Source organism: Triplophysa rosa, linkage group LG19 (assembly GCF_024868665.1).
Source record: "Triplophysa rosa linkage group LG19, Trosa_1v2, whole genome shotgun sequence".
NCBI classification, from domain to species: domain Eukaryota; kingdom Metazoa; phylum Chordata; class Actinopteri; order Cypriniformes; family Nemacheilidae; genus Triplophysa; species Triplophysa rosa.
Window position 1 is genome coordinate 8,844,082 of NC_079908.1, and position 27,550 is coordinate 8,871,631.

At 38.5% G+C, this 27,550-nt stretch overlaps 1 protein-coding gene across 1 annotated transcript in view; it reads left to right on the forward strand.

Moving 5' to 3' along the window:
- Nucleotides 1-7,234: 7,234 nt before the first annotated feature.
- The window catches only part of adamts2a (ADAM metallopeptidase with thrombospondin type 1 motif, 2a), a 71,807-nt gene continuing 51,491 nt past the window's right edge, over nt 7,235-27,550 (forward strand). Inside the window, exons 1-2 of the mRNA XM_057360610.1 lie at nt 7,235-7,417; nt 8,236-8,654. Coding sequence (XP_057216593.1) covers nt 7,330-7,417; nt 8,236-8,654 — 507 coding nt within the window. The 5' untranslated portion in view covers nt 7,235-7,329. The remainder of the gene's footprint in view (nt 7,418-8,235; nt 8,655-27,550) is intronic.

The window sequence follows — 27,550 nt, forward strand, 5'->3', positions numbered from 1 at the left end:
TTATGGGGATTATAAAGGGAAAATACAGTTGTTAGTGCAAGAAAAATTCAATTTAAATACTTTAGTTCAAAAGCTGCCTTAAATGTTTATGTTTTGACCCCAGGCCCTCCATTGTATTCAACAATATTCAAAGGCCCCCTGTGACGGGATGAATGATGTCCCGTCACGGCAGTCATTGCTGCCATTGGACTGTGTACTTTTAATATTATGTTTTGTTTATAAACATTTGGTTTTCAACTTGAAACATTGTTTCTCGTATATAATAACCTGATGATTTGGGGAACTTATGTGTAAACTATGTGTTTAATGGTACTTATGCAGATATGCATTTATTTGGTTGAGTGCACCGACTAAATAGATGGCAATGTAAAGAGAACAAACTTGCATCTACCATTTATACCACATCATAAGTGAATACTCTTATCAGTTAAAATAGCCACTCCATATACGGTTTTCATTTGATAAAATTGCATTTATTGAAGGTGAAGCTGTTTACATATTTGCATTGTCTTACCGTCATGGTTGATTGTGAGTAGGTCTCGTTAAGGGCGCGCGCCCCTAGTGAGCATCTCTTATATATCTTCTACCTCCAGGAGGGATAATGTAATTTGTTTTAGTATTGTTATTTTGTTAAGTTGTGCTAGCATATTCTGTTTATTGAAGATGGTAAATGTCTAAGTAATTATTGTAGGTGTAGTAAATTTCTACTTTTGTAATATGGTATTTTACTAATGTTTTCAAGTTAACACAATTCACACACCCCCAAGATATTTTGTCAGTGGTTTAGACCAATTAGTGTGGCGGGAATTTACTCTATTTAAAGGAAGCAGTTTGACTATTAAGAGACTCTTTAATGAAGAAGGTCACATATGTGATGTGTATTTCTGGATAGCATGATGCCAAGTTTAAACATGTTTTGGAAGTTGATTTATTTTGTTTTGACTCGCATGTCAGTTTTGTTTTGTTGGAAAAGCTTAGTTAATTGCATGTTTGAATATATACCTTTTTTTTGTTGCCTTTGGCCTTAATTGGGAAAATAAAAAGTCCCATCATTAAGTTTGACTCTGACTGTTTTGAGTGTGTTACAACATCCACCTCTAGATGCATTGAAAACACCCTACCTACAACACCCCCCTCCCACTCACAAAGTAAAATATTTTCGAGCTTAATATTAACTGGAAAAACATTTATTTACTATAAAAATGGCCAAATAATAAGAAATATCTTGTTCTATTTTTGTGTTTTATGTATTTCAATGCTAATTTTGTCTAAAATTAAACTATTGGTCATCTTGAGGCCCCCTTGGAGGTCAGCTGGAGTCCCATTGTGGGCCCCGGCCCCCCTGTTGAGAACCACTGATTTAGGGCTTTGGTTTGTATCTTTTACTGGTATTTTTTTTCAAATAAAAATAGACTAATTGATGCTTTTTGTCGTCAACATCCCAGCGCCTATCACCAGATTTACTGATCTGGTAAAATACAGCACCAACAGTTAAAAACAAACTGTTCCCAAAACAGGAGATTTAAATTCTTGAAATAATTGTTGGAATATTTCCCCCCATTCCATTCTATTTCTTTCCTTTCCAACATTTTCATCTCTTTGATCATGGAATTAAAAGCAGAAGCCAGCAACAGAGGCTGCTTCTGGTTAAACAGATGAATTTGTTTTCTGTGAACATTCAGTTCATATATTCAGATGTTACTGAGTAAAGGATTCTCTTCTCACCTTGTCTTTAGACTTTTCATCATCGACGTGCAAAAGCGTATCGAGTGTTTTTGGCAACATCCCCCCGGTTTTCTAATCTCCTACCCCGTCTCTCCTCAGCTGTGATTGCCCGTCGAGAAGAAGAGCTTCAGAGGAGGACGTGTTTGCTGCAGGAGACACCTTGTCTATGAAACAGTCTCTAATGAGGAGCGTCGGTGTCGCTGCGTGGAACCGCCGTGACAGTCTCTCTGGTCGATTTTAGAGACAGATCCCGCCGGTTGCTGTCACAATATCTTAGGCTGCCCACTCGGGTTTCACCTGCAGTTCTGCATTGGTGACTATTTAGTGGATTCTGAGTCAACGAGAGAGAAGAAGATCATCCAGAAGACCTTGCGGTCCTGTTGGACCACAGTGTGCACTGCTGATCTGGCATATGGCTGCTCAGTGGGTTTATTGTGTGTTACAGCAGGGAGCTGTCCTCATCTTCCTCCATTAAACAACATAACCTTCACCATAACGCTATGAAGATACAGTAATGCTTGAAAGAACGATGTATGTACACACGCCTTAAAGGCATTCCTCAAAAATCCCTCCCCATTCCTCATAGTCAGCTCGGCTCTGATCTCAAATCCTGATGACACAGATGAAACAGATTCGGTTTTATTGGCACGTCCACTTCTGTTTGTCGAAAATGAGGAAACGTGTGTCCAAACAGGGTTATAGGAGCATGCACATGCGTGTGAGACCTTCAGAAGAACTTTCATAACAGAGCCGGTGAGCTCCCTTTACTGGTCCTCTGTTTTCTTTCTGGTCTTGTAAATATCACATGTAAATCATGCTGCCAAGAGATGAAGCTTTTCTTGAGTCTTTCGCTCTCGAACCTAAAGGATTTTCTTCTTATGGGTTGAAACACGGTATGAAATCATCATTCCTTCAACGAAATGAAAGCAAACGGGTTCGCAGTGGAAAATCAGCTGTTGGCGTATGAACCCTCAGGAGGAGTGTAATATGTGTGTGGTGATGGCCGTTTTTGCTCTGTTTATTTGATTTGTGTTTGATAGAAAAACATGCCAATAACACATTTTACATACGTGGTCACTGGTGCTGAGGTGTAAAACATGTTACTAAAACATGTTACTAAGGTCTAAATGCCCTATTTCAGTCAAGAAAAATGAAGAGACCACTGCAAAATTATTTTCTGTTTTTCTGAATGAACGGTTTATAGATGTGTTTAAGTAAAATGATCATTTTTGGTTCATTCTGTGAAATAGTGGCAACATTTCTTCCCAATTCCAAATGAAAATAGGTTTTATTTGCATTTATTTACAAGAGGGACAAACTGGTAAAAATGTGATGTTTGCAGATCTTGAATACTGCAAAGAAAACAAGTTCATGTTTAAACAACACAATACTAATGGTTTTACATTTATTTGAGGATAATGTCACAAATGAATATGATGGAATTAGCCTGATTCTTTTTCACAACTTTTACACATCTTTGCATTTTCTCATCTTTCTTCATTTTCACATTGCTGTTGGGTGACTTTCCTGAGGTTTGATTCCATTGCAATTCAACAGACACTGACTGGAATTGCCACAATACATCTAGAGATGCTGCACTGTAAAAAAAATCCTGTAAAAAATCCCCGGAATTGTTCTGGCAGCTGGGGCGCTGTAAATTCACGTTTGCCCTGTTTTTTTGTAAATTTGTGGTCTTTTTCTGTAATTTAAAAAATTTTGACCTTATTTTAAAATGAAAAATATGTAAAAAAAAAACAAAAACAGAAAAATGCCTTAAAAGTGCAGTTTTTTACACTATACGTTGAAAAACTGTAAAAGAATAACAGAAAAATTCTGTAAAATTACGTTTTTTTAATAGTGTTATTTAAGGCACAACTGGAGTAATCCTTTCTCCAGATTTACAGGTGGAACTGTAAAATCATTTTACTGATATTCCTACAGATATATGAGCTATCATGCATGTTAAATTCATACAAACACAATGACACACTAATTCTCACCGATTTCATGCAAAGTTCCATTTGTGTACATGTCTTTAAGCGTGTGTGCATGTGTTCATGCGATCCCCGCGTCTGTTCAGAGCTCGTGTGACATGTGAGTTTGCGCAGAAGGAGTGTCAGGAGGAGAGGGGAGAGAAGGAGCGGAGCAACAAATGTGAAACACACATCCTGGCGGGACACACCGACTCGGCCATGGTTCATTGGAAGGCCAACAATTCCAACTCACTTTTACAGCCACTAACCAGTAACAAGTCCCTTCAGAGCTCTGGGTTTTATCTGTGCACTTCCACATTAAAACCAGAGGGCCGGTAAGCTCTTCCATATACGCCTGGCTTTTTGATGTGTCCTCTTCCATTTGGATTTACGGCTGCGTACAGAACATCCATATGGGTGAATGAATCAGATGCATATGGCGGCTTTGGCTGTTTGCACCGGAATGGAATAGAAATCCACACTGTGTGATACACACGGTATGACATGTTGTGGCACATGTGGTGTGACTTACGATGTAAATGAAGTTGCCTTACTTACCAAGGGTAATCGTGTTTGGGTTTTTTGTAGGTTCAGTCTAGATGCTATATGTATCTGCCGGTATATATCTAAAGGTTGTGTTTAGCTGCAGTATGCATCTATTGGTTTTTCCCTTCCGGCTCTATTACATGAAGTTTGCTGAGTCATCTTTTTGTTCAAAGTGGGCAGTAAATGGGTAGGAATAGCAAGTCTTTTGTTTCCCGACAATATTTAAGGTGTTCACTAATTTAGCGATAAAAAAGTGGGTTCTTAACTGTAGGTGGTTTGCATGAATATGTATTCGGTGTAATTTTATCTGTGTGAGCTATGCACTACCCCAGTGTTATAGGAAAGACATTTATTCAACATAATAGAGGTACTGCGATTCTTTAAAATGCGAAAATATTCATTTTTTCGCAGATTGCCTCTGAGGGTGTTATTTAGACAAGGATTAATATACATGACCATCTGCTTTCAGAATCACTCTTTTGCAACTTCTTTCAGTTCAGTGAACCAAAACTCAAGTAGCCTTTCCTCATTTGACCTCCTCGTGCAAGCACATACCACAAAATTCTCAGCTATTCATAGGATGTGACCTTCCCCATGAATGTTTTAGGATTTACAGATTAAAATGGGCTGCAATTAAAAAAATAGATCTTAAAATGTAGTAATGCCTAATAATACTGTATACACACTTCACTGCCAGTTTACATCAAGAATGCCAACCACGGGACAGGCGGTAAGACGATCACTCTAGCAGAATGTGATGGCATGACCCTGGCCAAGCAAGGAGCAGGAATTTCGAATTTCGATTAAACCTCCGTCTGCCGTAACCGCACCGACAACCTCATTCTTTTACCTCAGTCAGGGAAGCATGAGAAATGGACAGAGTCCCAGCTGTCCTCATGCCTTACCCTGCAGAAAGTCTCTCCTCTGCACATAAAAACTCCCACGATCTGAGGTCTCTGTGCAATTATGTCATAAAAGGTACATTTGTACATACAATTGCACATTGACCAAAGGCTACAAAGCTTTCTATTGAAACAAAAATAACTATAAAAATACAAGCTTTGAGTAAAAAGTGCATTGAAAATCAAGTCAGTGAAAATTTTGTAAAGATGAATTAATTCATTTTTGAGCACACTACTCCTTTTATTTAAAAGCAAACACGACTGTGATGCACTATTTGGGGTATCTCAATAATCCAAGAAGGAAAACCACAAGCCACATTTAGCTACAACAGTTAGCATCAAGTTGTTTGCCTAAAATCTCTACCCCACTGTAAATGAAAGCTCTCTGCCTCAAAGTAACTCGCCGGGTGATGGATCCTTGCATGTTATTGCCCGTCAGTGCACAACACACACTGGAATACACAGAAGGCCTAACATTGTACTTTTAGAGGCTTCGCCCCACTGAGACGCTTGGAGAAGTAAAGGTGCTGACAGATAGATGGCACATGATCCATTTCCTCCCGCGCAACTCAGAGATGCATTAGAAATTATTTTTCCAAGAACCCAGCATCCAATCTCGCCAGGTGATTTATTTCAATAATCCACTAACTTCATAACAGAGCGGGATGCTTCTTCTTCAACTGCGGTGTGCTCTTTTTTTGCAGAATGTAATGCAAGATATTAAAAACACCCTAATGGCGGTGTTTACTTTGCAAAATCAAAAAATATTCTGCAACATCATGGATAGGAACGTCACTGGCACATGACTCTTTTTTTTTACATCTTCAACATGACAAGCTTTCCTGTAGCTTAGTTGTAACAGCATTGCAAGGCTGTGGGTTCGATCCTAGGTGATTGCACATACCTATGTATAAATGTATAGGATAATGCAATGTAAGTCTAAGCGTCTGCCAAATGCATAAATGTAAATGACATTCATTTTCAAACAGCAAAGTCTGTTGGTGTTATTTTATTGAACTCTTATTGTGCTTACAGTGGTTTTTATTAAAATATATCAAGTAAAATTATATCGCATTTATACAAGATTTAGCCTAGTACCACATTTTTACTACAAAGATAATTGTTCCTGCAGTAAGATGATGGTAAATGTATATGGTTGCTATGGTTTTAGCCTAGAAATACAAATAATAGTTAAAATATAGTTAAATGTTACTGTAGTAAACCATGGTTTATTTTCTTAATGGACAGTGGTATTTCTATGTCTTGAAATTTACTTAAAATTTACCTCAACTGCTGCCTTTGACACCCAGATTATGCACTCGTCAGTGAAATGCTTGGCACTGTGCGCGTTCTGATGCGCGTTATTGTGGCGTCTTCAATAGCGTCTTTGCGTCATTTTGTTGCGGTTCTGTTGTAATGTTTCCGGAAGTGCAGCAGTTAAATGTATCTGTCTTAAAGCACTTTGAATCAAAAATGGAGAATGTGGTACTGTTCATGGGTCTTTGTGGGTTTTGAGGTAAGACAAGAACTTGATCACTGCCAAATCAGAGTAGGCCTCGCCTATGCATTTAAAACTTTCCTGCATGGTTTAAAGGCTCTCATGGAAAACGTTAAGGGTGTCTTTTAAAATGTGTTTTGATTGTTGTTTAGTATTATAGCGAATCTGCAGGCGTTATCTCTCTTTTTGGTCATATAAACACAACTGATCACAGCTAATACCCATTACCAAACCCATTTCCATAGCCTACATCCCAGAGAGACGCGGTTTTTACATATGCAGTAAACTCAGTAATCTCATGCAATATTATACATATTCTTTCTACGTTTTTTTATATAATATTATGTCTTATGCTTGTTGTCTTTAGAGAAGCAACTCAAGATTTTACTGAACTTTTGGGCAAAAGTGACTTATAACAGATTTCTCCCTTTTCCCACCCAAATGTTAACAATTCTGGTGGTCTTGTGTTGTTGAGTGTCTGCATTTAGCGTGGATTAGGGATGGAGGTGTGGTGGTGGGGGGGAATGGGGGGTTGAGAATGGGAGCATATCTTCCACCGTGCACTTTGCAGTCAGTCTGGAAGGGCGGGAGGGGGCAGCGCTCGCTGAGTCGCTGCTGGATCGCTTATCTGAGATCTCAAAGTCCTCCTCGCGTCCGTGCGCGCTCCCCTCTCCGCGGACCTGCCATGGATGTTGCTGCTCCTGGATGTCTATTCTTTATCATTTTCCTTTACTTTCAGCACGCGGAATCTCTTTACATCGCCGACAGTATAGGTACGTGGAGATGTGCTTATTGTCGGTCCTGATCACGGTTAGGCTACTTTACGCCGGAGATAGCGATCCGTGCAGAGATCCACCGTTATGAAGCTGCAACTCAGTTGTCTTTGCATGTTTCAGCCACTTATACTTGTATAGAAAAAAGACGAAAGAGTTTAAAAGATGTCAGGGTCATTAGCTTTTTCCATGAATTTGAGACAGTGTAACTTTTTTTACAGCATCTGAACTTAAACATCTCTAACTTTTGTTATAGTAGAAAGAACAACATTGCACAATGTTGGTGTGATGCATTTAAACCCATAAGCGATTTAATGTTACATTGCGGAAAAATGCACGCGACCTGTTAATAACTTCAAACAGCAGACGCTTAGTCTCTTGCTTGAAATAACTGTCCTAAATGTAGCTCTATTATGTTTCTGATGAGTGCACAGATTATTGAATTAAACAGAATATTATGCATCATACTTTAAACCAGCTATACAACACTGCCTGTAAGCTGCAGTCTCTTTTCTAATAAAGTGGAGGACACTTGCATGAGATGCATAAAACGGAAGAGCAAGCAAATACTGCTCTCTCATCAGAACGATCGGAATGCATGACATAATGTTATTTTCACATGTTGTCATATACATCTCTGTTTTCAATAAGCACCGGACGCCAAGTTTTTTTTAAGTAAACACTCAAAATTGCATTTTCTTAGACTGCTTGACTGTGCCTGTAACTATTGCAGAAAGATTCTGACTGTTGGTGAATGCTTTGTGTGTGTTTGTGTGCGCACAAATGAATGTGTGTAACTGTGTTTATACCCCCGGCAGATTCCCTGCAGCATGTCCTGAGGGAGTACGGGCTAGTGAAGCCGGTGAACGTGGATGCAGACGGACGCTTCCTCTCCCACGCCGTCTCTGCCAGCCGGCTGAGTGGGCAGTGGTCCCATCGGCGCAGGAGGAGGCAGGCCAACCAGCATGGAGAGACCAATGAGTCGGAGACAAACTCAGAGCAGGACCACCTGAGGCACGAGGAGACGCTCTTCTATAACGTTACTGTTTTCGGACAGGAGCTTCACCTTCGCCTCAGGCTAAATTCCAGGCTCGTGGCCCCAGGAGCCAAAGTGGAGTGGCTGGAGGATGATAACCAAACGCACTCTGAACCCTTGTTGCCCAGTGACTGTTTATTTGTGGGTCATGTTACCAACATGCAGGACACATCAGTGGCTATCAGCAATTGTGATGGCCTGGTAAGTTTGATGATTTATTACGGGGTCCTGATTTTTAAAATTGATCTCTAAAGGTGTACAGTAATGATGTTAAGCATTGCCATATGAGGCAATTATGTTTTCAAAGTCGTCATGAAAGATATCTGTAGTAATAACTTAGGGAGGTGTACAGCATATCGTCTTCATCAGTGTTGAGCAGGTTATTTAGCAACTTTAGAATGGCTCTTCTATTGGATTTCTGCCAGAGGATCTTCATGCAGGGCTCCTGTGTGTGCTTGTCCTCTGATTGGCATGGTTAATGCTTTTGAAAAGAGGCTGCCAGTTACAACTTATTGACATCGCCAGAAACCCTGCGAGTGATGTGGTGTACATTTTGTTTCCATACCTCACAACATCACTTTACTGAGGGACCATGCCAAGTATTCTCCAGCATCAAACAGTTCTCCCCGCAAATCGCCCTTGAAGAAGCTATTCGGGCTTGGAAGTGGTCCATGAATTAGACATCGACATAGATATTATTCATGTGCTTATATCTTGGATGAAATTGAAGGAATTCTCCTGCTCTTTGGTGGTTTGAATGTGGTGGAGATGAGTTGATGTGCGATTCTTTATTCAAGCGCAGTTGCAGGAGTTTTTCAAATCTAGCATGGTAATGTCACCGGCTGTCTCCTGTTTGAAAACACAAAATAATCCCAGGTTTAATTTTGGCACAGGCTCCGTCGTAAAATGGCACAGGTCCACACCAAGTGTTATAATTTAGATAGAAACTTATGAGCTCCTGTGACTCTGCGATATAGCCCCAATGCTCCGGTTTGCCAAGTCCGCTCTGGTGTGAACTTCTCAACAAATTATACGGCAGTTTTTATGCTTTACGTCTCTAATCGCTGACACATAACGTAGTGGTTCTCAATGGGGGACCCCAGCTGACTCTCAGGCGGGGCTCAATATAACTATTTTAAGACAAAATGAGTATTGAAATACGCAAAAAAGATGTTTCTTAATATTTGGGTATTTTTAAAATTAATAAACATTTTTCCAGTTATTGTCAAGCTCTAAAATATTTTATTGGTAGAAATCTTGAGTTTTTGTAAATGGGAGGGTGGCCTTTGAATGTTGTTAAATACAATTGACGGCCTTGAAGTTAAAAAGGTTAAGAAAGATAGATAAGATAGATAGATAAAGATAGATAAACATGGACATGGACCTGAGATAGCTCCGCCCAAAAGTTTTTTACCTGTAAATTTTATGAGGTTGCCGACTTACACTTTAGTTACAACAGCTACATCAAAATTTTTACACATTGTAGAAAAATATAGACTAAATGGAATTGCAGTTAAATGGATGACTGATGCTGTTGCATTGTAGCTCTGAGAAAATAAGTCAGAAATAGCCAAAATAGCTCATAAATTAAATTCAGGTTTTAAGTGAAAATCTGGAAGATCATTTAATCATCTGCCTATCACAACATACAAACGATATCGCCTCCTGTGGCAATTCTTACTGTATCCCACCACAACTCCACCTTAATCTCCAATTAATAAAGAATGATGTGAAATACCTTGCAGGAACTTTACCTGACCAAACTTGTACCGAAATACACATAAGAGAAGACATCATCGCCTTGCTCACCTACAAAGATGTGTGCACAACACAATATTCAGTTTAAAACAGCGAGAAAAGGTGGCCAGTTATTTACATTGTTTATGTTCATGCAATTTGTCAGATGCTTTTATTTAAAGTGACTTACAGTACATTCAACATACACATTTTTAATGAATGTTTGTTTCCTGGGATCGTACCCATAATCTTTGCACTGCTAACGCAATTCCATAAACCTTAAGTATAGTTTATTTTTTTACACGCATGCACAGAATCAGATGCACAGCCTTGCAAAGTATTGCAACAGACGTTCAACGCATATGCATTGCAACAAATTCCAGTACCTCCCCTGGCCTACAGGGATTCCGTAAAGAACAGTTAAAGGGGTCTTATGACACGGCTAAAACGAATATTATCGTTTGTTTTAGATGTAATGCAATGTACATACATGATTTAAGGTTAAAAAATGCTGTATTTTCCACTTACCGTGCATGTTTGTATCTCATCTTTGAAAAGCGAGGTGTGCTTTGATTGGCCAGTTAACCAGTGCGTAGTGATTGGACGAAAATTGCAAGCGTGTGACGGAAATGTAACGCTTCTTGCCATATTTGGAACATCAGGTTCCAAAGCAATTGTACTGACAGGTACGCCCACCTTACTTGCGTATACATTTGAGCGGTCTTAGTCAAATCATACCACCAACTGACGTAGATTTGTGGGGGTGTGGTTACACGAGGCGTTTCAGGCAGGTCTGGGTGAGCATTCGTTTTTAGATAGAATGCATCTTTTGTTCCTACACTTTAATTTTTGCAATTTTACGTGTCTAATACATGCATGGGAAACTAATAACACACCAAAGACACATAAAAACACGTATTCGCGCCATATGACCCCTGTAAGCATATCTTATGGTGTACGTGACAAATGACACAAAGACGTGTATCACCTTGTGGACTACCAATATTCAGGGACACTAAATTGTCTAAATTGTTTATATATAACCACTGATTTCCATCTGTGTCTTGTGTTTTGTACTTATTACTTATGTTATTCAACATTTATTTATCAAGTAATCATTTAATTGAAATTAAAAATCTTTTACAACCGCGTTGTGGAAAAATAGCGCAGTTTGTGGTACACAAATGGTTAATTTTCGTTCACTGCAATGAGTCCCGCCTCCTTAGCTCACGTCGCTAATAGGATTGGCTTTGCCTTTCTTGAGCCCCGCCTCTCTAACCCTCTAACCTCTCTGATTGGTTTAGCCTTTTCTCACTAATGCGTGACGTAGACTGCAGCTGATTCAGTTCGGTTGTAAGTGTCGGTACACGATCCGGGATGCCCGCACGATCCGTTCTGCGCATGCGCGTAATTACATAGTAAACCACGTCACGGTTTCCCTACACTATTGGTAACACGCATGCGACGAAAACACTTGAAGGCCAGGCGGCACAACTGGCGGCATATTTTTGTAGGCTGCATTGTGTTTTTCATTTAACAGTTCACGGCGAGTCTATTTTGATGTTTTTAAATATATCTTACACTATGCATTACGATGTGTTTACGTGGTGCTAATCCAAAATAATAAAGGAGTTGTTACATGAACATACACGATTTTGTTATATGGTGTGGATGTGGAATAAAGTCTGAGTCTTTCTGTCACTGCAAACCTTCAGTTTCCTCCATACTCCCCTTTGCGATTCATTGCTGTATGGCATTAGGCCTACTTAACTTGCCGTGTTTCGATCTGAGGTCCGTAGTATTGTCAAAGACGGTTTGTGTCATTTTTTTATTAAAAGCTGCTGATATTAGTTAACTTTAAATTGAGTAATTTGTATGGGTCTATATAGGCTAATACATCTATCTATATAATGTAAATGAGGAAAATAATCCCTTCAATGGTGTTTACAGAAGACAATAAGGAACATAATATGCATTTCTGCCTAGACTATCTGCACTTATACATGAAGAAAGAACTACAAACAAGTCTGGGGAAACGTTACAGAGTACAAACTGACAATGGAAATTACTTGAAAGAACGCATAGTTTGCACACACAAGTGACATGAGACCAGAGGTGGGCAGTAGTGAAAGTCGCGGTACAAAGGTGCGCAAGCGTGGAACAGATCGTGCAGTGTCTTGAATCGTCGCAAAACAGAATTATCATTTGCGCATGCGCGTTTTCTACTACGTCATTATGCGCATGCGCGGACGGATCGTGCAGGCATCCCGGATCGTGTACCGACAGTAAGCGCCAAATCTCTTTCAATAAATCGCGATGAGCATGATAATGCAGATTACCCGGTAAGAAAACATTCTTACCAAGTGTTTATTGACAAAAATACGGAACAAGTTGCGTCACATAATGATTCAGGAACAGTTTTTTCCCCATTGCATGACAATCCCTATTCACCGGATGAGTTGCTAACTTAAACGTTAGTGTGTGTACGTACTTGTCTACATCTATTAGGATAAATACATACCTGTATAGTTGAATGTCATGACAGTCGACGGTTTCATATGCCTTTATTAGCTAAAATGCTTATTTTTAATAAGCATTTTTCCAAATTATGATCCAAAAATTATGTTTCTGTTAGTGATTAGTTCTGATGTGTATGTTTTAGGCAATATAAAATGTATATCATGAACCTTATAAATATAAAACAAACCAAAGTAAGTCACTTAAACATTTTCTTAATTGTTTTTTATTGCATTTGTAATGATTATAAGCTCTAGATATCTAAGTCATAAATGTGTTCATATGGAATGCATAATGCATTATTTTGTCAGGTCAGGTGTCAGAAGCAGGCCTGTCATGTTGTGGATGTGGCAGGGTCACAGGTGAGGTCAAACAATGACGTAGTAGTAGGTCAGTTGTGAAATTAGGTACTGTGACAAATGTTAGGTTGACAATTTACAGTATAGTTTCTTCGTGTGTGTTTAGATTGAGAGGTTTGAATTGTTTAGATGCCATGCACCTCCAATTGACCCTTCGCAAAACCCCGCCACCCTTCGTTCCTGTTACTATGTCCGACAAGCTTTCGGTATCAGCCATCCTCTCCCAGTGTAAATTTGTGCACTCCCTGGGGAAATGGTGTAGAATTTCTGGAAAAATGACACTCTGATTTCAGACAGAAAGGTCTGCCATATGCATTCGAGGGATACTTTCAGGATTTTAGATAACTGTAACAATAATTATACTTATATTTGCATCCACACCAGCAGACGGTAACGTTACGTTAATTCTAAACTTGCACGATGCAGTAGGCTACTAATGTTACTGTCACTCAAATGGATGTATAGCTAACCTAAATGTGGTGTATTAAGTGTTAAATTTACTCCGGAGTTTGTAGTAATCACAATTTTAGAGAGAGTAACTTCGGGCAGACTTTTTGTCGGTCGTGATACTTCTTTGTGAAAACGAAAGCAAACTTTTAAATATTAGTTCAGTACAGAAAAGAATCCATCAGTGTGTTAATCTTTATTTGTGTTAAATACTACAAACACAGTACAGCTGTTGCTTTACGACTTCATTGCTGAAAACGTATTTCCTTTAAAATGTCACTGCAAATGCTGCTCTCAGAAGGCTGAAGCTGCGCTCATCACATCACAAGGACACAAAGCATATCTTGGCAGCTTGCTCATACATGAAATATGTAAGTAATAAATCAATACGTATTATATTCCGCCTTAAAACACCACTTCCAGAATGCTTCCGTCTGTAATTAATACATTAATGATTCCAATAATATCGTGTCTCGTATTTGCATTGGTATAAATTAGTTGTGATGTGAACTCGTTACTTGTGATGTGAAGCAATTTTTCATATTATCACCAAAGCTCTACTACACCAGGTTTGTTGGACTGGTTTGTTTGTCGGACAAAATGGCGGACAGTTACGGGGGCACATAATATTGGCGTTGTGATTTTTCAGATCGCCTGTCAATCAAACTGCTTGCGAAGGGTAAATTGTGTCATTTTATTAGGTGTCAGAAGCAGCTGTAGCCCAGGTGGAGAGGCATAGGCAGGGTCACAGGGAAAAAATGTAAAAATTTCTATTATTTTAATTTAAATTATTATTTGTTTTTTTTTTTTTTTTTTTTTTATTTTTTTTTTTTTTTTTAAAAAATATTTAAGAACGTATTTACAAATTCAGTATTTGAACACTGGCATAAAGTTGCTTGACGTTGGACATTTGATATTCGTGAATTTAGGGACCGTCTCCAAAGCTACATACATATTAATACACTTTTCTAACTTCCGTAGCATTTAAAGGGAAAAGCTTAGACCACAAAACCAGCTCTACAGTGTTCATGTGGGTGTCAGCTATAATGCACAGGTTTTGATTTTTTATATTTATTACAATAAACTGTCAAATCATATGTAAATATTGCTTTGTGTTTTTCTGTGTATATTAAACCCATCTACTATATGGGTTCATACAAAAGATATATGATTGTTTAAAGCTCAATAGCATTTAGAGAGAATGACTTACAGGCCCAAAACCAACTACAGTGTTCATGTGAGTCTCAGCTATAATGCACACCACTGCAATCCACTGCATTTGGTTTGCCCATGATAATATGCAATTTTTAGTTTGTGCCATCATATTTAGAGAATTATTGATGTGTTTTCGTATACTCAGCTTCATTAAGTAAACTATATTTATCATTCTTTATTTTTGTTAATCACTCATTTGGTTAGAAAAAACACACCACATTTGCATGTTATACAGCTAGATGGTTCCAAGCCACATGTTAATTAAGGTAAATAATAATTTACATTTACGCATTTGGCAGATGCTTTTATCCAAAGCGACTTACATTGCACATTGTATTATACATGTATATATTTGTTTCTGACTATGTGCAATACCCCCTGGATCGAAGCCTTGACCTTGGCATTGATAGTGCCATGCTCTAACCACTGAGCCACAGGAAAGCTGCTAATTTACATGTCAAACAAAATGTGAATTTTATTTTAGAATTAATTGTTCTTGCTGACAGTTTAATGTTTTTTTTGTCTTTCAGTCTTTATTCGTTTAAGTGTGTTAATTGATTTTTTTTCTTATAATTTAAAGTTATTTTCATATCTAGTTTGAACTATTATGACAAGGGCCCTTCAAAAAGGTTTGCTTAGGGCCCCCAGATGTCTAGGATCGGCACTGGTTGCACTGTTATAGATATCTATTAAGCACTCAGTCATACATGCAGTAGTTTTAACAAAGTAGGCATAAATACGTATGTACTGTATATAAAAAGTAGCTAGTTGTATATTCTGGTGTATTTCTAAGGAAACTGATCCTGCTGTAGACAGCAATAGGCAGTGTAACAATGAGAGTGACAACAATGAAAAACAGTTTAGAAAACTATTTCAAATAAAACTATTTTAAGCATTGTTAAATTATTATATTGTTTAAATAAGTCAAGTAAACGGCGCTAAACTTTAGTGACAATGTCAAAATCAAACTTACGCCTACATAAGCTTTTTCCATTCAGATAAGGACTTTATTTAGAATAAAGTGAACAGCACCTTTCCATTGCCATTAGGCCTCACAGCAACGGATACAGTATGCTAGCCATCCACTGTCTGTACTTGCAATTTTGTGGCGTTCCTCATGCAGAGGGTGTTACATTTCTGCGCCTGGAGCACGTGGAGTTCTGAGCATGTCTGGGCAGCATCGGAAAACACTTTAGAGTGACCTCACAAGTACAAGCCCCTGCTCCTCCACTCCAGCTGACTCCTGCACTGCAGGCGGAGAGGAGGGGAGACAGTAGCCCTGCAGTGAACTCGCAGACACATCCAGCACCACAGGAGAGAGCGGCCCGGCTTTTAGTCGATGTAGAGTGGATTTCTGGATTATTGCGTTTGACCCGCAAGGTTATCACTCTGGAGGTGGAATCTGAAGGGAAAACGGTCACCTTTTTAGATTCCTCATGAAAGATTAAAAGGGATTTAATGTTGCATTTTTGAGCGATTTCCATTAAGCTTTCGAAACGCAGTCTAAATCTAAGCACCTGCTCAGCTCTGTGTAGTTGTGTTATTGTAAGACTAAGTTTTGCGGACAGGGCGGTGTACGCAATCCTCGGCCAATGCCAAGTTGTTCATAGGCTACACTGTAAACCCAAATAAGTTGGCAATACTCAAACATTTTGAGGCAAATTGTTGCCTCAACATTTTTGAGTTTTAGAGGTTCTTGGTTTAAGTAAGCAGAACTTTCAAATTTTGATTACTGTTAAGTTAAAGTTCTTACCAAATCTTAGCAAGTGCGACTTAAATGTTTAATTTATCCTTTTTATGAAATTAAGTAGACAGAACTTAAACAAATAAGTACACCAAAACTGAATTTTTAAGTGAACTAAACTAAATTCTTTCAGTTTCTTTATTTTACATATTTCTTAGCCTTAATATGCATAAATCACACACCTTGACTCGTGCAACCCAGAATGAGCAAGAAGAGACTGATCTAAGAACTGGCATTAGCACAGTTACTGCTCACTGGTATAACACGTTACAGGTCAATTGATGCTTCGCAGAGCCTAAGCACATGCACCACTCTTCTAAACCATGGTAATCACAAAACTGAAAAATATGTCAAACTCTTCTAAATATCTAAGAGAAGTGAACATTAAACACTAACAAGTCTTTAACATTACTAAAAACATAAAATAATAATATATTTTTTAATTTACTCTCCTAATGCAGTCTGACACAAAGCATGCTGGGAATTGGAAATCCCTCTTGACCAATTGTGTTGAATTAACGTGTTTAAATTAAGTAAATTGAACAAGGAGCAAATCAATTTTTTGAGTTTTAGTCAAAACTTCAAGTTAATCAAAAATAATAATTATACTTTACTCAAAAGTAAAAAAAGTGTTTTAGGAACTAGTAGAAGTTTTTTATAAAAATAAGTTTACAATACTTAATCTGTTTGATTAATTTGAACATTTGGGTTTACAGTGTACTTTTAATAATGTGTTCAAAGCATGTGACTGTGCAGCCCGTCTACTTTTGATGCAGACTTCATATTCAATTCCATGAATATTTCATGTCTGAACCCCCCCACCCACACCTGCATATACCTTTTTCTTATATAATAAAATTAAATAAATCTTATAAAATATTGAACTGATATAAATATTATATAAAATTTGAGGGGAGGTCAGAAATCGTATCTGAAGAGGTCATTGTGTCTTACTGTGTGCGTTCATAGGTGACCTCTAATAAAACGTCGATACAGTCTTTTGGTAGGAATGCAAGGAATATAAAGGTTCAGGAAACTTTATTACTTTATAAAAATGTATGTTTTATTATAAAACTTTTTTATCTTTGGAAGTTTATTTACAAAAATACTTTCCTTACATACTTTCAATTCATTACATAACAGTCAGAGCATTTGTATGCATTTTGTCTGACTATCCTTTATGCAACTGAAACAATCAAGTTTAGCATTATATATATTGTATTTGGGACTTACTTACGCTGTAAAATGTGATGTTGCTAATGTAGACCTTTTAATGTTAATGTGAATTCTACTACTATTATTCTGTGCACGCAGCAATACTGTATAAATACTTCAATCAAAATAGATTTATTAGATTAGATTTAATATAGATTTATTATTTACACTCAAAGAATGATAAATATCTAATCTCTGGTTGCCAAGGCAGCTCTCATTTTCCTCCCTTGGTCAGGGGTGTGTAATCCTGGTGCTTCTGGAGATCAACATTCCTGATGGCTTCAATCCCAACCGTATATCTGCCTATTTTGAAGTAAACCCTAGGACCGGGCTATTCAATTGGCGGCCCGCGGGCTGAACCCATAGTAGTTTTTTTTTAAGTAGACTTAAAAACAAAAGATATTTTTATACTATTTTTATTTTTCCCTGTGTGGTTCAACGTATCTACTGCAGGGTTTTTTAATATAGTTTATAAGTGAATACTGTAGTATACTGAAGTATTTTTCATGTGGGCAAATATATTACTATTGTATAATAAAGAACCGAAACATAAAAAACGGAATTTGGGAAAAAATAAAACGGATTTCTTATTGTTATTGCAAGCCATATCTCTCCGGCCCCTCATTTGGGGTGCTTTTCGTGAACTGGCCCCATGACAAACTAATTGAATAGCGCTGCCCTAGGATGTCAGTCTGCTCTTTCAGGTTTTTTTGTTTACAATTGGAACTAAATTTACACTTGGAAAGTAAATCTTCAGCATCAGCTTTGAGTACCTGTAACCTGTGTTCATGTGCTGCTCAATGCACCTCCACTGACCACGCCCATTCAGGTTTGGGGTCAAAACTTAATTTATTTGGCAAAACATTTAACGTTCATCTCTTAGAAAGGCTGATACCTTTGTAATTTGTATCTTTAATTGCATTATTACGTAATTGCACAGACCTATTGCACAAGTCCGTAATTGGTACCAAACTTTGCTGTTGGCATTTGTAGGCTATCAATGACTCATCTTACCCAAGCGGTACAATGTTTTCATTAGCTCTTTGTAGTAGCCCCATTTTACTCAGACTCAGCCATAACCACAAAGAGTACGGCTACGTGCGAAAGGCCGGATGAATGCATGTCAGTAGACACAGTGTTACACAAACATTGGATTCAGGCGGGCTGTTCCAAACAGACTGATCTTGTCATGTTTGAAAAAAACACACAGATTCACAGTATTTACTGTTCTGGGATGTCATCCAACAAATTGGTTATTGATAACTTATGCACGTTGACAGAGGAACACTTTTTTTAACAAAATATGTTATCATTATATACGAAAAACATATCAATTTTTCTATTCCTATGTAGTCTTAGCTAAAATCTGAACAAGGAGAACTGAAGGGCTCATTTTCTGTGTGTAGTATAGGTTTAAGCTTAAAGCTCATTGATGCAGAGGCAGTCGGGATGCTCAGTAGCACAGGTGCGCGCCATGAGGTCTAAACCCCTGCTAGGTGTGAAGTGAGTGAGATGAACATCACGGGCATGTGCCTCGGTTCTCCAGCAGGGGCACAAGCTGTTACTGCATCCAAAGCTATTTTCTAACAGGAAGCCTGAAATTTTTAGGATAATCAAACTAATGAAAACAAAATTAAATGGGATTAAATGCACTTTAAAATGTGGAAAAGTAAGGTTGCCTTTGCAAATGGGCATGTCCTATAGATCAGTAGACATAGAGAGGTGAAACCTCAAGAGATGTAGTTTTATTAAATGTGACCCTGCTTGTGAAAACCAGGCTAAGTCTTAACATCTAAATGTGAGATGGGGAGCATCAAAGTTTGATTTCAATATGATTTCAATCTTTGACATGGCCTTACAGTCAACATTAAAGATGTGTAATATTTTCACAGAAGGTTCTTTACATCATTGTTTCTTAACTGGTGGGTTGTGACCCAAAAGTGGGTCGCAAGACCGTTCCAAGTGGGAGGCGGAGTGTGAAGTCTAAGAAACAACATCAACAACAAAAAAAATGTTTTTCTGATGTGAGACTTTTATATTGAAAGACTTGCGTGAAAGCAGGCCCTGTACTAGGCTGGCTGGACTGTTGGGGCAATCACATATTCTGGATGGGCAACAGTTTTTCTATTAATTTACTCAGTTTATTGCATGCATAATTTAGATGTTTTTCTGAAATTAATTTGACAAATCATTGTTTAATAGATCTATCGAAGAAATATGTCTTTTTTTTGTCAAATGGACATTTTTGGAGGGGCCCAAGGAACATCTCGGGGGGAAATGACCCGGCCCTGCTTCAGCTGGGTTTTCAATTCCATTTTATTTATATACACATATTCACAGTGTGCATTGTTCCAAAGCCGCTTTACAGTAGAAAATTTGAAAAACACAAAAACATAAAAACGGTCAAACGCAGTACAGTGCATGGTGTTTATAGAACAAGCAAGATCATTCTAGTAAGTAATATCTAATAAATGCAGTATCCGGTGGTTTATTTAGCATATTTTGCATTAAGTGAATGCTTGGCTGAAAAGATGTGTCTTTAAGCTAGATTTAAATAGGGAGAGTGTGTCTGACCCTCGAATAGTATCGGGATGGCTATTCCAGAGTTTAGGTGCTACGTATGAGAAAGCTCCGCCCCCTTTGGTGTATTTAGTTATTCTAGGTGTTATCAAAAGAGTTTTGAGATCTTAGAGAGCGTGATGGGTTGTAGTGTGGTAGAAGCTCTGTTATGTAGGTAGGGGCTAAACCGTTTAGGGTTTTTTAAGTGATTAAAAGAACTTTAAAGTCAATACTATACTTAATTGTTAACCAGTGAAGGGTTGATAACTTTGGGGTTATGTGATGGTATTTTCTGGACCTGGTTAGAACTCTGGCAGCTGCATTCTGAACTAACTGTAGTTGTTTATTGATGATGCAGGACAACCACTAAGCAGTGCATTACAGTAGTCAAGTCTTCAGGTCACAAATGCATGAATAAGCTTCTCTGTGTCAGCTACTTGTGTAATATTTCGTAATTTGGCAACATTTCTAAGGTGGAAGAAGGCTGTTTTTGTGACATTTGAGATGTGATTTCTAAATGACAGGTTGCTGTCTAATATAACGCCTAGGTCTTTAACTGTATTTGTTGGAGTAACAGTGCAGCCTTCAATTTGCAGGTTATAATCCGAAATATTCTGCTCACGTGTCTTTGGTCCGATAAGTAATATTTCTGTTTTATTAGAATTTAAAAGAAGGAAATTACAAGTCATCCAATGTTTTATATCTTCGATGCACTCTGCCATTTTGGATAGCTGGAGGGAATCATCTGGTCTTGATGAGATATATAGCTGAGTATCATCTGCATAACAGTGGAAGCTAATTCCATGTTTTCTAATAATGTTTCCAAGTGGCAGCATGTATATGGAGAATAGCAAGGGTCCTAAAACCGATCCCTGAGGTAATCCATAATTTACTTGCGTTAGATTTGATGATTCCCAATTTAAATGGACAAATTGATATCTTTCTGATAAGTAAGATCTGAACCATTGTAGTGCCTGTCCCTGAATACCGGTATAATTGTGTAGGCGATCTAAAAGTACGTTATGGTCTACAGTATCGAACGCAGCACTAAGGTCAAGCAGTACTAGGAGTGAGATGTTACCTTTATCTGATGCTATAAGCATGTCGTTTGTAATTTTAATGAGCGCAGTTTCAGTGCTATGATGCGGTCTAAAGCCTGACTGAAATTTTTCGTGTATGTCATTATTTTGTAAGAAAGAGCACAACTGAGTGGACACTACTTTTTCTAGTATTTTAGACAGGTAAGGGAGATATGAAATCGGTCTATAGTTTCCTAGTTCACTGGGGCCTAAGTTTGCTTTCTTGATAAGAGGCTTAATGACGGCCAGCTTGAAGGGTCCTGGGACATGGCCTAGATTAATTGATGAGTTGATAATGTTATAAATGGGCTCAATTGCAACAGGTAGTAACTTATTTTATTTTAAATTTAGTTGGTATGGGGTCTAATAAGCATGTTGTAGGTTTAGATGTTGCAACAAGTTTAATTATAGGTTTTCTTCCTGTTTTATAGGTGAAAAACGATGTTTTATTATGTTCAATGCAAGCACTTCAAATGATTTAAATGTATGCTCTGTTCTACGAGTTACAGTAAGAAAGTCTCTAAAGATTGTTGCGACATCACCACCTCGACCAACCGGGCGTGGCTCATGCATATAACAGTAGCTTGGTGGGGTACACTCATTTAGACCGTAATAATCATTTGTTTTAAGCCAGGTTTCGGTAAGGCAGAGTATATCAAAACTGTTGTCTGTGATCATTTCATTTACAATAACTGCCTTTGAATTTAGTGATCTAATATTAAGTAGCCCGAACTTTATGAGTTTGTTTTGCTCGTTTATTACATTGTCTTCAGGTTTAATCACGATCAGATTTTTTCTCTGACTTTTTCCCAAATTATTATTTTGTTTTATTATTCGGGGGGGCAGACACGGTCTCTATGCATTTGGAAGCAGTAACGTTTTTAACAGTTGAGTGGGAGGAACACAGACTATGGTTAAAGTTTTGACTTACCAGTGGGAGACATAGTCAAACGGTGCGTAGCGTCTTTGAGATGTTGTCAGACAGAAGAACCGCTCCGATGCTGCTGGGGTGCAGGCTGTCAGGGCGGAAGAGCCTAGGTCGCTCCCAGAACAGATCAAAATTATTAACAAAGAGCAGCTTCTGATCAATACACCATGACATTAACCATTGATTAAGCGCAAATAGTCTACTGAACCTTTCACAGGCAGGGTCACAAATAATTTCACTGCCGAGACTTGTTATCAGGTTGTACAACAGTCAGAAATAAATTGAGAATTCTTTTTTAAATCCCAATGCAATTTCTGAATTTGAATTAAATTGAGCAAACAGGGTGCAGAATTGTAGTTTCAATTTAAGGAGTAGACTTTAAATAGAATGAAATTTATTTAAGTGTTGTTTTTGATTAAATACTAAAAATATATCAAAAGAAATTCAAAGCATGTTGGGTGTAACCTGTTCGTTTCAAATTCCAGTCTCCAAAAGAACCCATTTCATAGATTCTGAATTGTGCCCCACCCTGATGATTATAGCACCATTATTAGTCCGACACATGAGGGAATACAGAAACATCTGGAAAACTGAGTGAGAATGAAAAGTCACTTTTATGTTAACAATCCTCCATTTTCCTATTAGTCAGATTGGTGCTTCCTGATTCAAGTCACGCACATATGCACAAATTCGCTTGTGTTACTATCTGTTGTCAGCCTCTGTTCTGATACAACCTTGCCTCTCTTTTGTAACAGGACTCTTTCACCTTTAATGAAACCGAGTGTACATTACACTGATTCGGGATCAGACCAATAGCCTTTAATCTTGCGAACACGCTCTTTGATGTCAGGTTTGTTCAGGGTGGGTTTAGAAGACGCCACAAGAGCTGCGACTATTGCAGAAGCTCGGCACGCAGTGTGTCTCAAGTGAATTGAAAAACTCTCCAAATGAGAGACCAGACGCCGTTTTTCAGTACCGTCTGTCAGACTTAAGCATCAGGGCCTTGGTGGCACCTTGCTGTGTGTGTGTGTGTGTGTGTGTGTGTGTGTGTGTGTGTGTGTGTGTGTGCGTGCGTGCGTGCGTGCGTGCGTGCGTGTGTGTGTGTGTGTGTGTGTGTGTGTGTGTCATCGCATCGTGCGGAGGATGAAAGGGGAGAGCTAGTCAGGTAGGGTTGTTCCAGAAATCTCCTGGCACCTGTCGCCTGGGAATCTTTCGGAGTGCTTTGATGATGTCATTAACATTCCACCAGCGAGGTCTCCAAAACGTAAAGCAATGGAGAAAAAGATAAATACTTAGAACAAAATGCCATGGAGCTCTGCTCGGTGTGTTAAAGTAATTAAGGTTCAGAGTTACAAATGAAATCACAGTAGAGCATTGGTCAACTGCTCTTTCAAATCCTCAACTTCCAGATGGAAGATGACTCTCGTTTCTGGAATGGCCTCTGAGCTTTTATTGTGGACCTCAATTTAAGAGTGTGATGTGGCATCTGTGAAAGAGAGTGAATGAGAGAGTGGTCTGGGCTGCATCAGAGAGTCTCCTGATACCTTAAACACAACATTCTCCTTCCTGACCGATACACACACACACATTCAGAGAGGACTGTGAAGGAAATCATAAGTTATATAAGAAGTCCCTCCCTAAGGCTGTACTTAACTGAACTCACTGCAAGAACCTTGAAGCAAAATTCCTGAAAGTATTGAATGACATTCATATGTTTGTTGTTGTTGTTCTTGGAGACAAAGAGGTAATTCCCACTTAAAACATTTGGACATCATTCAGTTTGTTTTTGCTTTTAGTTCGGTTTCTTGCTCTCTCCAGCCTAAGTTGGGCTGATAGTGTGATATATTGCTCTTTTACAATGATATATTGACAGTCTCAGGCTTAGCACAGCACACCACTGCAAAAGATAGGCCCGATTCACATTTCGCGTCTTTTCCGCGAGCATATTCGTTAAATGTAGACGCGGGGCGGCGCGCATGCGGTGCGACACATCGAGATGAAAAAAATCTCAACTTTTCAGAAAGGCGCAAGCGCACCGCAGGTCATGTGACAAGAACCAACCAGCCAATATAGACAAGATCAATGAAGACGGAGACGCAGATGATCACAGCATAACTAAATCTAGTAGCAGAGTTACTGAAAGGTATTTTCATTGCATAGAATCCATATATCCTTTGTTTATACCTCCTCGTCTCAACGGCTATCGTGGTCCATGGTTTCTTAGCGACGACAGACGCCAGGAGAGCGCAAAGTCCAGGCGCTTTGGAAAAAAAGGAGAACGCAGTGCAGCTCACGTTTTCTGCGCGGGTTTAGACGCGAAATGTGAATCGAGCCATAATCATGTGGCTTACAGTAAAAGTGCCTAAAAATCCTTAAAACTAGATAAGTTAACTTGAGAATTGAAGCTTATTAAAATAGTTGATTAAGATTTCTTCAGAGAATAATAATAAAATAATCTTATTTTAAAAATAATAATTAATTTCTTACACCAATGCCTTTTCTAAGCATGTACCGCAATACATTTTGTTGCATGTATGCAAGAAATGTAATTTTGTGGATAGGTTAAGACAATTAGTAAGAAAAGTAAATGTAAAAAGCTACAAAATTATTTAGAATACTAGAGCAGGAGGATTTCACTGTAAAACTTAAGCTTCATTTTATAAGTTATAAATGCAATCTGACTTTTTAATGGTCCAGTGTATAAAATTTAGTGGCGTCTAGTGGTGAGGTTGCAAATTGCAACCAACGGCTCACTCCACCACTCACCCCTCCTTTTCGAAGCACTACGGAGGCTGAGAGAAGACTAAGATGTCGTCAAGTTTACACTTCTTTGCCGAAGGAGATAACATATTTACAAAACACGCTCTGTAACAGTTGTCTGTTTAGGGCTACTGTAGAAACAACATGGAGAATTCCATACAAGGGGACCCGCTGTGTATGTAGCTAGAAATTCTCATTCTAAGGTAATAAAAACAACGCTTCATTATGTAAGGTCTTCATAAACCTCTGAAGACATAGTTATGTATATTATATTGCATTTCTGCTTTTATCCAAAGCGACTTACAAAGAGTTCAGGGAGCAATAAGCGATATGTCATACAGGAGCAATAATACAATAGGTGCTAATACAAAGTTACTAGTTTCAGCAAAAGCCAGAACAATACCTGTTGAGAGAAAGAGAGAGGGTTAGTTTTTTTTCATTTGTCTGTCAAGTATTCACAGAAGGTTTTAAGTAGTTTTTTGAATGTTGTGAGAGATGTGGTTGACCGGATTGAGTCAGGAAGAATGTTCCACCAGGAAGGAGTTGTGACAGAGAATGAGCGGGAAAGCGATTTACTGCCCTTATGAGAAGGCAATAAAAGATGCCGCTCGTTTGCTGAACGCAGGGTTCTTGATGGGGTGTAGGAGGGTGTGAAAGTATGCCAGTGCAGATCCAGTGATAGTCCTGTAGGCAAGCATTAGTGACTTCAATCTGATACGGGCTTCAACCGGTAGCCAGTGGAGAGAGATGAAAAGGGCTGTCACATGAGCCCTTTTGGGCTGTTGGAAGACGACGTTTCCTTGTGTTTATGGAGAAGAGAGGAACAAGACAATGAATTCTTGGCAGCTGATGATGTGGCGAAGAGCTTGTAACATGAGATCATGGGTTTCAGTTACCAATAAAGACCTAAATCCTCCAGAGTCCCATTGATAGAAAAGGTTTCCAGTGAGAGCTCAAGAGTTTTGTGGAAATATGCTTATTTCCATCTTATATAGGTCATTAGCACTTTAATATGGGAAGAACTTTTTGTGCTTAATGGGATGGTTCGTACAATAAAATGAGAGGTTTTTTTCCATTTATTCTCCCGCATGTCATTCCAAACCTGTGTGACTTTCTTTCTTCAGCAGATCACAAATGAAGATATTTTGAAGAATGATTGCAACCAAACCACATTGGCCCCCATTGACTTCCATTGTATGGACACAAAACCACTGAGAGATTTCTCAAAATATCTTCTCAAAAGACTATACATTAGGGTTAGCAAATGACAGAATATTTATTTTTCGGTGAACTATACCTTTAAGTATTGCAACAGAAAGTCAGGATTTCTGAGACTAAAATTATTAAGGTTTGTCCAGACTTCCTACTGTGAATGTGTGTTTGTGTGAGGTCTGTCTTGATTCAAATACATAATGTGCATTGCAAAACTACCTTGTTTTTGGCTTTATCACAAACATTCCCTCAAAGCTCTTTGCCAGAATTGTGGAATTCTAACAGCGTATATTTCTTTATCTGTCATCAAAACCCTCAAAAATGCAAGAGGTTTCCTGTAGCTCAGTGGTAAGAGCATGGCGTTAACAACGCCAAGGTCATGGTGGGTTCGATCCCAGGGGATTGCACATACAGTACTTAGAAACAAATGTATAGGATAATGCAACGTAAGTCGCTTTGGATAAAAGCGTCTGCCAAATGCATTAAAATGTAAATGTAAAAGAGGTTAAAAGTTCTTCCTCCACTCTGAGAGCCGTCTACTCCCAGTCAGATATTGAGAGAAGAGGACATCTGTATGAAATCCAGGCCAGCCATTGGACGCTCTGTGGCAGAGCAGTAGCTTTGGCTCGGGGAGCTTGTTTTTCTTTGCCCAGCTCAGGAGATAAATGATCAGAAGGAGCACACAAAGCCATGCCTCTCTCTGTGGGATAGCTCTTATAATGACTCTTCCACTCGGCTGTGTGTCAGTTCAGACATCCTCAGGTTTCTTGGAATCAAGGCCCGTCTTAAATCAGGACTCAATAATCCTTGAGTAATCTGACCTGAATCATTGGACAAGCACAATCTGTCACATTGGTAACACAAACTGGCATGGCGAAAATTCACATTCGAAATGTGATGTGTTTATAATTTATGAACTTTAGAATAAGGCAGACTGATGCTATTCATCCACCTGATCCACCTGGCTAACTTTTGCACAGTGGTGCACATTGTCGATCATGACGTTTCTGAATACAGTAAATACAAGCAGTCGTATGTTAATATTCTAATGGCTGTGACATCAAAGCTTTTTAATGGTTTGGACGCGTTGCATGAACATTATACTGTATCTCAAAATATTTAATTTTAGAATACCAAAGAAGATCCTGTTTTCCATGATATGCACCTTTTAAAATATTTAAAATCCCAAGGGTATGAGCTCAGGCAATTGTAATATACAAAGTCATAATAGTGCACAGAGCAATAGTGTGTCTGTCCTTTTTATGTGCTTTACAGTAGACCGCAGTATTTAATATACTGTAGATAGAAGAGACAGATTAAAGTTA